The following is an 11,546-nucleotide window of genomic DNA, read 5'->3' as shown; positions in this document are numbered from 1 at the left end:
AGCAAAAACTTGTTGTGTGAGGTTAGATTTGAATAACTCATAACTAGGTAACAATTTCGAGTTATCGGAGATTTTTTTTTTTCATTTCAGCGATCTACACTTAGTTTTTCGCTTATTAAAATTAAAAATTCTGGTATGAACCATGACTTCTCTGGTGACCCTAAACCGTAATTGCCGATCATGTGCTTCTCTCCAATGCTTGATTGGAACTTAGTGGACATATTTGACAGTTTTTGCATACTTTTCCACTATTCTTACACAGTAATTCTTAGCATAATCAACGGTTTCATCAGCTATCAATTTAAAAAAATGATGGATTTTAATAGAAACTGTGCAAATTATTTCTAATCTTTTCTCTTGAATCGTAAATATCTTAGAAACACGTACATTTAAAATTTTGAAGAAAATAGGTCTGATAGAACTTTTAACAGGCAACAAAATGCTATCAATATTTTAAATGTGCAATAACTAGCAAATGAGATATTAGCAAAAAAAAAGAGTTCCATTTCTAAAAGAACTAAGCTTTACTAGAAATCAAAAACTTGCATTTACACGGATACTTGAACCAAAATTTGGAAAAGTTCAAACTTAAATAGGCTGGTTTCCGGAATTTCGATAATAAAAGTTTTGATTTTACGCGGATGATATTCATTTTATTTGCGAAATCGGACATATAACTCAAATAGAAAATTTGCTTGTTTTTGCTAATGGGAAATTGTTTTATAAGGAACTTTCAGAAGAAGCATGATTTATTTTTGTAAAAGCCTATTAAAATCGGCTGTTGTATTTCGATTAAAAAAAGCTACCAAAGGTTTTTGTTCTTACTTTTTATTGAACAATTTCTTTTTGTTGCAAATTAAACGAAAAACTTAAAAGTTGTTCGTTTTTTTTTTTTGGATGTCAATTTCTGTATTTAAAAACTGTTTGTAGGATGTCAATTTCTGTATTTTATATTGCATGGTAAATGTGATGTACATTAGGCGGGTGACGATAAAAAACATTCGAATTTTTCACTTCAAATCTACTGCGTTCGTACATTTCATTAGATCTATAGGTATACTATTAATAATTTCAAAGTGATGAGACCATCAAAAAATTAAAAACTCGAGGCATATCCAGCATTTTTAACCAATTTTTATTAATGAAAAACATGTACGAAATCAGGGAAATAACAGACAGACAGACAGAAATCCATTTTTATATTTAAAGATATATTTGACCGCTGCAGAAAATTACTATTTGCTTCTGTTCGGAATGTTTTTAGGGATAATTCCTTGCAATCTTCGTAAACTAAATTTATTGTGAAGATCCAAGCTAGAAGTAGGAGGCAATTATAATTTCGACACAGCATGTTATCTAAATTTTGGTTACTTACAAATAGTTCCCGATCCTCGTGCAGATGTTTTATGCAAAGAGACTTTTCTTATATCTGCTACCGTAGCCGCCGCCCGTGGCGTAGAGGATAGCCTTCAAGTCTTCTAAGCCAGGGGGTATGAGAACGAATCCCGATCACGGCATACATAGTAAACTTTCGATCATATCCTCGAAAGATGTACGCTTAGAGTTAAGAAAAAAGGAATCTCTTCGAGGAAACATCATGTTTCATTGAGATCCGTTTTTGCCGTCCAGTAGTTCCCAGCACAACTCCCGTATGGTTTTTCGATGCCTTTTGCGTCACCCAACATCAGTGTAAAATTTAAGATGATTTGGTTGATTCCTGAATTCATAGATTCAGAATAATTAGCGCAACGCGTTTCAATTTTGTATGGATATTCATATGGAAGAAGAAATTTTTGCATCATAAACCATATCTTAAAACTCTTTGATTTTGGAGAATAAACAAACTTAAACAAAACATCTTAAGTGTTGTATTCACAACCAAACAAATTGCCAAAATGACTCAAACAATTGGGATATGTAAAAGGGGCTTTCAGGTAGGATAAACTAACACGATGTTTTAGTGATCAGCCGTTCGAATGGAAAGAGATACGCTCTGTCATTCGTCGGTTATTTATTGACAATCCATACGTCTGATTGTACACGGTAAATCTATGGAAGTTGAAATTTAGTTTAAATATGATGCAATCAGGTACTACATTAAGGAATTCAACAAGGCCAAGTTTGTGAAATTTGAGTGGTTGGCAAGTTTTAGCTGTTTAAATTTAAGAACCATTTTTTTCAGAAGCTTGGTACTAAGTTCGCCGAGATGATGTGAAAATATAACTAAATAACTTAAACAAACTGACGTTACACTTTCAAATTTGAAGTCTTAAAAAATTATGTAGTTGATAAATGCTCCAAGTGATTACTTTTTTAAAATAACCTTGGACAAAGCTAATAAAATAAAAACACGTTATTCCATTTTTGTTTAAAAACATTTTTTAATATAAATAGAAAGAAAAAGTCCCAATAAATTATTTACATGGCTGAATTCAAATTGGACAAAATCGTTGAATCTTTAATATTTTTTGGTTTTTATGTAAAATACACTTTTTGCTTCCAATGCTAAATAATGCATTTTAACTTTCCTTTGTCGTAAGGGTCTAGATCAGTGGTTTTCAAACTTTTTTCCTTCACCGCCTCCTTATGCAAAATTTTCGAGCTCTACGCACCCCCCCTGACCGAATTTTTCGTTAGAAAGAATCCTGGCATCGTTGCAAAATCCTTAGATTTCCATTTTTTTTATGGTTGTTAAATTTGAAACGTTCGCTGAAGCACATTAAAAAATTGTCATACATAATTGACTTGAGAAGACCGGAGAGCCTACACATAACTATTAATTGTAGCAAGACAAAACTCAAAATTCCTTGAAAGTCGAAGTTCGAACAGAATTATTTACTAATTAAATTTGCCTTTTATTATTCAAAAAATATTTACCGTTAATTCGAATTAATAGCATTAAAAAGTATAAAATATAGTATTATTTCTTGATAAAATAAATTTCAAACTTTTATTTAGTACAATTTAACAAAGGTTCCAATAACTTAACTCCGACTCTTAAGTGAAAATCTTATAATTCTTGATGTTTAATCATGAGAAATTTATTCATTTTCATTTTTCCAAATCGATTTAATAAAAGATCAACAAATCAGGACTTAAAATAAAAGTTCTTTGAGCTTGTAACCATTCTTCTTTTATATTCCAAAAATCTATGGCCAAATCTGTGAAGCCTTTTAACACAGACTATATTTGAAAGAATGTTTTGTCATTTTTGCATGTCGTTGCTATAATTTAAGTCCAAAATGTTGCCAGTTTGTCATTGTTTTCTGTAACCTTTTGTTTAGTTCCGGCGGGAAGGATTTATGTTATTGATGGAAATCAAATAAATGTCCTCTTTTAGTTTTATCATCAACACGAAAACATCTATATTTTACCCATGCGTAATGGTCTGCCCAAACATACTACTTAAGGAAACATAATAAACATGATAAAATTTTTTAATGAAATTCTGTTTAACAAAATTGAGCAGAATACTTTCGGAAACTCAAAAACACTAAATTAAAAAAAATTGGTCCCACGAGTTTTTGAGAAAAAGAGTTTTGAATTTTTGTGTTTCAAGGCGTAGATTTCTTCGTGCTTCTCAATGTGTTAAGACAGATTTTTAGGCATTGCCATCCAAAATGTATGCTTTTTGGTACATCCTAAAAAAAGTTACAAAACCATATCACAGTATACGAAATCTGTCACAGTTGAAATAAATCTGTCTGTACAGAGACAAAGTTTTTCTCAACAACTCTGTGAGTTGTTATGTTTGTCCTGTTGAGTTGAGCTGTTGTTTGTCCTTAACCTGGTTATAATTTGGTTTTCAGAGTCGTTTCATTGTTGGGCATTGAACGTGCTCGTTGCAATTAAGTTTCTAAGTTGTACCGTAATTTGTTAAAATGAGAATTGAAAAATGACCTCACCGCCCCCCTGAAGTCTTCCAACGCCCCCCAAATTACAAAGTTTAGCTCACCGCCCCCCTGGAAGCTCTGAACGCCCCCAAGGGGGCGGTAGGGACCACTTCGAAAACCACTGGTCTAGATGACTCGAATTCTACATTCTCGAAGCGATATCTCAGGAACGGTTAAATCCAGAATCATGAAATTTTCTGACTTTTTCTTAAATGAGGCAGGTCTAAAATGTCTAATTTTTAGATTTTTGAATAAGGTTACCAGAGTCATCCAGAAAAAAGGACAACTAGCCAGCTAAGGTCATATAGACCCGGATTCATAAACTATACCATTTTCAAAAAGTCTTCTATCCGATGCTTTTTGAAAATTTGGATTTTGATGTTTATGGTTTAAAGAAATAGACCTGAAAACCAAAAAATCCTTTAAAAATTAATGTTTTGCATCAAAGAAAACTCATTTTGTTGAAGCCATATTGAAAAAGTTTGGATTGATATGAATTAAGATAGATTAAGAGCTCATATGTAAAGAATAAAAGTGATGACATTCTAACAAAGAGACTTACAGGGATACCAATATTAGTATTGAATCATAGTATTTCAACATATTGAGGACCAAATCTGAGGCGCAATGATTTTATCTTTACGCTTTTTGTTACTCTGAGCGCAAGTACTCTGAAAAGTTAAGTTTAATATTTTCGATAATATTATAAGAAATCAAATACGACACTAAAGAATTTTAAATTGGTACATTCAATCCATTGTATGTTGAAATAGGGCTCAGCGATTTTCAGAAATCTCTCATTGTAATTTTTACGTGGTTCTTAATGTGATAACAATATTACAGAAAAAATTAAATTTATTTAGTTTCCATTGGTTTTCATGTGTCATAAGATAAAATAACTAATTAGCCCAGTTTTTTAATAGAAGCTAATTATTCAATAACAATTTAAAATGGTTTTCAAGAGAAAAGTTCAATGATTTTAATTTTTTTCTTATGTTTCCATTCATGACATATGACAAATGATACCAAAAACATTTTTTTTTTACTTAAAACAAATCATTAAATCAGCCAAAGTTTAGCTGACATAGCGAAATATCATAATTTCAACCGGGACGGTCACGATCTCCGTTCGCTAACTTTTTTCGACAATTTTTTCTTTTGGATCAATTTTCAGGCGTCAATAAAATTAAGAAATTGTTTTTCCTCATAAATAAAAAGTGAACATTTAGAAAATTCCAAAATGGTATTATTTACGAAAATCGGTTCAGTGCTAAAATTGGCTCAAAATAATTTCATATTAATTATCGGATATTTGAAATTTTATTAAGTAAGTACAGGCTTTTAAAAAAAAAACATGATTTTCCATAAGATGGGAAATGTATTCTAAAAGTTAAAACGAAATCTGTTTCTCAAGAATATGTCAGGATTTTTTCTTTATGTTTTTAAACCACTTATTTTTATCATCGCTAGCACTCCTGCTTAATACAAGAAGCCTGGAAAACTTAAATGGCAAAATTCTATTCCCATTTTTCAGTTTCGGATTTTTATTAATTTTCGATTGCAACAAAAATTTCATTCATAAAGTCTAAAGTATCCGAGCATTAGCGTTTGAAATAATAACATGACGCATCAAATGAGCGAATATTTGTTACGATGCCGTTGAAGACATTCTGAAGTCGAACAATACAACCCATTCAAATTATGTGGGTTTGCACGACACTTACGTAAACATATCATTACCCAGGAATTTTTCACCCGGATTTCGATACCGGATCTCAAATTCACAAATTCAATTATAAAAGTCGAGTCTGGCTATCAAACGGCCATTCAGTTCAGTACTCTTTTCCGATCAGTACTTATCAAGAATCCATCGACTGTTGCAATGAAGTTCATAGTCGTTTTCACTATTAGCTGCCTGGCTGTAATTATTTGAATCATAATTAAATAGCTTTTGATGAAAATTTTTGAAACATTTTTTTAAAAAATTTTTAGATTTCACAGTCTGCAGCCGCCCCTTCCTTGAAGGTTTCGGTTGAAGAGCTTAGTAAAGTGCACCAACTGCTAGCCAACACGCTGACCATGAATACGGCCTTTTTCAAGAAATTCCTCGGTGAACCGGTGGCCGATGCAGCTCAAGCTTTCAAAACTTCATCCAGTGAATTCATAACACAAGCCACGGAATTCTCGGCAACAGCAACGACCCAAAATGCCGCCCTCATTGGCTCGATTGATGCCTTAACCGTGGCCGTTCGCAGAATTGACAACAACATTCGAGGAGCTCTGTTCGAGTGGGTTGATGCGGCAGCCAAAATCAAGACCAAGCTTGGTGAATTTGTTACTGAGACAACGAAACCCATTACCGATTTGTTGGCAGCTCTAGCAACGGAAGCGGAAGTCCTTGTGACACCTGCAACCCAGGTGCAAACCGATCTCAAAGCACTGCAGGGCGCTCTGACTGCTCCACCGCCAACAACTGATGAATAAATTTTCTGAGCTTATACTGATATCAATTAGCTGTGTGTTATTTTATTTCTTTGCCAAACTTACTGACCCCGTAAATTTCATTTTATCATAAATTCGATAAAAATTGATAGATTTCTCTAGCCTTTTTATTTCTTTTGAGTAGATATACAGTTGTTATACGCTGTTAAGGGTCTTATTTGTTATAAGTGTTATGTTGGGTATTAGGACAAAGCTGAATCGGGTTAAAACTTACTACGGTTACGTTTTAAGGTTAGGTTAGGTTAAGTTTAATTAAAACTATTTCTGTTCTCATTTTGTTTTAAATAATTGTGTGGTATTCTCTGTCAAAAATAACTGGAAATCAAGACTTGTTTTTTATTCACAAAAAAAAACCACTCAAACCGATAATTAACTACCACAACCGCTAGAAAGCTGTCCAACGATATTTTTTCGAGAGCTCTTTTCCAAGTGCATTGTTTCCAAACTTCCACCCTCGCTTCCGATTCGTTATAATTTTTTCCTTCCACCACTGAACCAGTTGGATAACGCTGCTCTCAATTCTCGGAAGAATTGTTTTCTGCACTTCAATTCTCGACAATTTCTCCATCCATTCATCCAGAGGCAGGACTTAACCCGGTGGCTCTAGAGAAGTATACACCTTCGCAAGTTACTCAATGGCTTCAACGACACGATCCAAGGAATAATCATAATAATAACAATAATAAGCACTTGTGTCCTTCACTCGAGGATTTTCTTTTTTATTTCTGTTTTTTTCTACTGGGCGCCTCCAACCCACCTTTCGACTTGAAGAATTTTCGTTCCGATTCCGAAGAGAGAAAAAAGGGATGTGTGCATTATTTGCAACGTTTTGTGAATATTTTAATTCTGCTTTTCAATTTTTTGAATAGCTATCATAAACGTGTGTTCTTACAAAAATATTAAAAACCATAAAATAGATAAACACTTATAAATTAATGCAGCCAAACGAGCATTTACTATTTCCGATTTCACCGACAAACAAACGCCGAAAGGCTTGCTCTCAGCTTTCTTGCCTCCTGTTTGCCACTGGGACTCTTGTGGGTCAGGCTGGTACTTGTGTCGTTTTTCCCACTCTTCTGGTAGCATTTTTTATATTTTCCTGCTCCATTCAACAATTCCGAAAACCCAGGGGCTTTGCAGTGATTTCCGCTGCTTTTTTCCAATACTTAACGCCCACCTGGCTGAACAGAACAAAACTGGCAGAAATGAGGGCAACGAGGCTTCGGGACTCAACGAGAGTTCATAAATCCTTTCGGAAGATGGTGTTTTCAATTCGAAACGAAATTCCAGGAGTGCTAAAAGAGTAGCGATTTCGTTCATTATAGTTGAGGATTTATGTTTTCCAGTTGCATCGAGTGAATTGCATTCGAAAGAAATTGAATTATTACCAATAAGTATCCATAACAAATGAATGTTTATATCTAATAAAGCTTAAAACTCATAGATACTTCTATAATGACAATAAAATTTTGTTTTAAGACAAACATTATCCTGAAGAAAAAAAATTTGTTGGTGTTTTTGATCACCTTAATATTTCAAAATTTGTATCCCTTCTTTACAATAAGTGAAAGCTTTCTATTGATTTGTTTTACAATTGTCGCATTTCATCTTTTTTGTAATGTATGTAAAAAGACGAATTACCAATTTATATCATTTTTGTCATTTTTGTAATATTTATAATTTTTGTCATTTTTGTAGTTTTTGTCATTTTTGTAGTTTCTGTGATATTTGTTATTTTTGTAATTTTTGTAATTTTTGTCATTTTTGTAATTTTTGTTATTTTTGCATTTTTGTCATTTTTGTCATTTTTGTCATTTTTGTCATTTTTGTCATTTTTGTCATTTTTGTCATTTTTGTCATTTTTGTCATTTTTGTCATTTTTGTCATTTTTTAATTTTTGTCATTTTTTGTCATTTTATTTATTTATTTATTTATTGGTCTTCGAAATAAATATTGTTTCGCACAGACTTATTATTCTAAGAGATGCCTTACCCTATTTTTAAATAACTGCTTAGACATACCAAAATCAAAAATTCTAGCGCACTCATTAAAATAACGGTTACATGTGTCTATTGGATTGTAGTAGCCATACGTGGTTCGATGAGATGGAATCCAAAGAAGCGTTTGATTCCGCAGCGGGCGTGTAGGAGCATTCAAATTTATGCAATCCAGGAGATCGTTGTTTTCAATATTGCCGCTCAGTAAGTCGAATGTGAATAAACACTGCAGAAACTTCCTTCTACGGGAGAGCGTTTCAAGATGGATCAGGTTACATCGATGTTCATAGGGAGTCCTGACTTCGGGATTCCAGTTAAGTTTCCGAAGAGCAAAGCGAACAAACGCTCGCTGGACTCCTTTGAGAGATTGACTCAAAGTCAGTTGGAACGGGGCCCAAACTGGTGCTGCGTATTCAAGTATACTTCTGACGATCGAAAAATAAAGTGTTTTAAGTGCATACACGTCGTTGAAATGGATTGTGTTGCGACGGAGGAAACCTAGCATGGCATAAGCCTTGGCGGTTATTGTAGTGATATGCGTGTGAAATCTCAACCGTCTATCGAAGGTAACACCGAGGTCCTTAATTGTGTCAACAGTTTCAAGAACGGTATCACCCATTGTGTAGTTATACTGATGCACGTTACGGGTTCTTGATAAACTCATTGTTTTGCACTTTTCAACGTTCACCAACATTCCATTCAAACTGCACCATCTCACAATAACGTCGAGATCATTCTACAACATGACGCTGTCCAGCGGTGATGTAATTTGTCGTAAAAGCCATGCTTGTCCAACACCTCGCAAACAGAACAGAGCAGAGAACGAATTACACTTTTATCATTTCGGTTTCCGAGTGCACTGCTCAGCCGATCAACGTTCACTTATCTTTTTGCCGAGTGCGCCCGATTGCGGTTGCTCTGACGGTCGGGTGGACGTCGCTCGCTCTAAAGAAAAGAGAAGGAGCTGGCTAGAAAATTGTGCTCTAGCGTATGAACTATTTTTGTACGTAGCCGGACCGGACACTTCCTGGCAAATTATTGGAAAAACATGGTGAAATAATCTGAAATTCTCCATTCCATAAACCGAGCAATATCCGGCTAAATCTGAGGAAATTAAGGAAAAACGACTTACATTTTTTTTGGTCGCAACACATCAGCAGTGTCAAATTTATGTTTAAAGCATACGAAGGAAAGTTTTGGTTTGATATTTGATGAAATAAACTTTCACAAATCCAATTTTTGACAAACAATTTTAAACTGAATTCGATTTTCTTTTTTCATTTTCCAAATAATGTGGATAAAACTGGGCAAAATCCAAGTAGTTTTTTCACAATATCCGGGCATCCGCAAATTGCTGTATACTTAGGTTTATGCCCTTTTAATATCGTACATGGGAAGCATTATTTTACAAAAGCAGCAATTCGAAAAGTAACATTTACTAAAATTATCTAAAAATCTTTGCCTTTTAAACAAACCGTAAACATTACGCAAGAATCTGGGACAAATGTAAGTAATAAAACTTCGAAACTTTCACAAATAGTAAAATTTAGGATTTATCTTCCTTAACCGCTACGCTTTTGATATTTTTCGACCGAAGAAAGCTATCGTAGCTAATCATTTGTCCTGGTGCAGAACATTAATCTAGAGGAACTCGCTCAGGAATGGAAAAATAGGTGTTTTGGGCAAAGTTGTTAATTCGCATATTTTGATATAAAATTTAAAGGCGAGAGGTTTAAATATAGCGCGATAATAACAATAACTTTTTGTAGAGCATTTTTCAAGTATTTTTTTTTATTCAACCGTATCTCCTTGGGTTAAGATTGTAGAACTTTGATATGTTAAGCAAAGTTGTGTATTTTGTTGAGATAAATAACTTTGTAGAAGAAACTTAAGCTCTAAAATGCTAAACAAGAAAGTTATGATTTATATCTCGCTATTGGAGGACTTCTAAACTTTATATTTCATATCAAAATATGCGCTTTATTATACAGAGCAATGTTGTCGAAAACACCAGCATTCTATCTTAACTACCTTTGGCGTTATTAATTTAGTTTCGTTAGATTTATGTTCTGCATTGTAAATTCTGACGCACTTCCAAACATCGATCCAAACGCAACCGATCACTAATCACTAATCACTAATCGTACATCCACAGCCAGAACTTATGTCTGATCCCGGAGAATAATAAAAAGTTGTTATTATTCTTTTTGTCTTTGTTCATGTTTTCCATTATATTAACATAAAAACATTAAAATAATAGAAAACATAAAGCGGCCGGGCCCACTGTGGAGCAGAGAACGCAGAGACGTCAGGACCAAAAAAAGAGAAGAAGCGTGGACCACCAGTACCATACGCTCCGAGGGGCAATGCGTTGGAAGCACGCTATAAAGTGCTTGTTGATAAAAAGAAGTGTGGCTCTGATCATTCTTCAGCGGCTGTAAATGAGTTATTTTGTACACAGAAATCAAAAACATAAGGATAAAATTATGTTTGGGAATCTGACATCATAAGCGTTAATATTCTGAAATTTCAAACTTTAAATACAATTTTCAAATTTTAATTTTTTACAATTTTGGATTTTTGTGCACTCTCAGAACAGATCGGCATCACTGCCAAAGTGAAGTTGTAAAAATGTTTTATGGTAATAGATTTTTGAAAATTTGTCCGAAAAAGTGTTTTAAATTCAGTATTTTTGTGTCAAGTGTTGAATATATAAATGTTCTATGATGGGAAAGTGAAACTTCGCTGAAAAATTAGTGTAAAAGTGTATTTTTTACGAATTACTTTACTTTCGAGAAATGGGGCTCAGCCTCCGGTGCCCACACCAAAATTGCAAGTCAACAGCCGAGCAATTGCATGTAGCTTCACGTACCTGGTCCGGATGCTAAGATAAGTAATTCATTTTTTCTTTTTATTTACTTTCATCTCCTGTGTTAAAATCTAGTGCAAAAATCGCGAAAATAAATTATTAAATAATTATAGAATAAGTTTTTTGACAGCTTAGGGCTTTGCAGTTAGGCGTGAAATGTTTCATTGAGAAGCATCGGAAATATTTCAAAGAAACTTAATTTAATACAAACTTGCGTTCAAGTATGGATTCAAGAAAAAGCTCTTGAACACATGTGTCTCGGATACGAGTTGAACTCATCGATAT

The 11,546-nt window shown here is 33.7% G+C and overlaps 1 protein-coding gene across 1 annotated transcript; it reads left to right on the top strand.

The window, feature by feature from the left end:
- The first annotated feature begins 5,714 nt into the window (after positions 1-5,714).
- LOC129756844 (uncharacterized) lies at positions 5,715-6,403 on the top strand. The gene is made up of 2 exons (XM_055753873.1): positions 5,715-5,814; positions 5,886-6,403. The coding sequence occupies exons 1-2, from the start codon at positions 5,776-5,778 to the stop codon at positions 6,375-6,377; spliced, it is 531 nt and encodes a 176-aa protein (XP_055609848.1). The 5' UTR covers positions 5,715-5,775; the 3' UTR covers positions 6,378-6,403.
- The last annotated feature ends 5,143 nt before the right edge of the window (positions 6,404-11,546 follow it).

Source organism: Uranotaenia lowii, chromosome 3 (genome assembly GCF_029784155.1).
Source record: "Uranotaenia lowii strain MFRU-FL chromosome 3, ASM2978415v1, whole genome shotgun sequence".
Taxonomy (NCBI): Eukaryota; Metazoa; Arthropoda; class Insecta; order Diptera; family Culicidae; genus Uranotaenia; species Uranotaenia lowii.
The sequence above is the reverse complement of the archived record's forward strand: the minus strand, read 5'-3'. Positions and strand labels throughout refer to the sequence as shown.

Excerpts from the sequence above, each read along its gene's own strand:
- LOC129756844 (XM_055753873.1), top strand. The coding sequence starts at position 5,776 with ATGAAGTTCATAGTCGTTTTCACTATTAGCTGCCTGGCT. Across the intron at positions 5,815-5,885 it reads TCACTATTAGCTGCCTGGCT|ATTTCACAGTCTGCAGCCGC; the intron begins GTAATTATTTGA and ends AAAAATTTTTAG.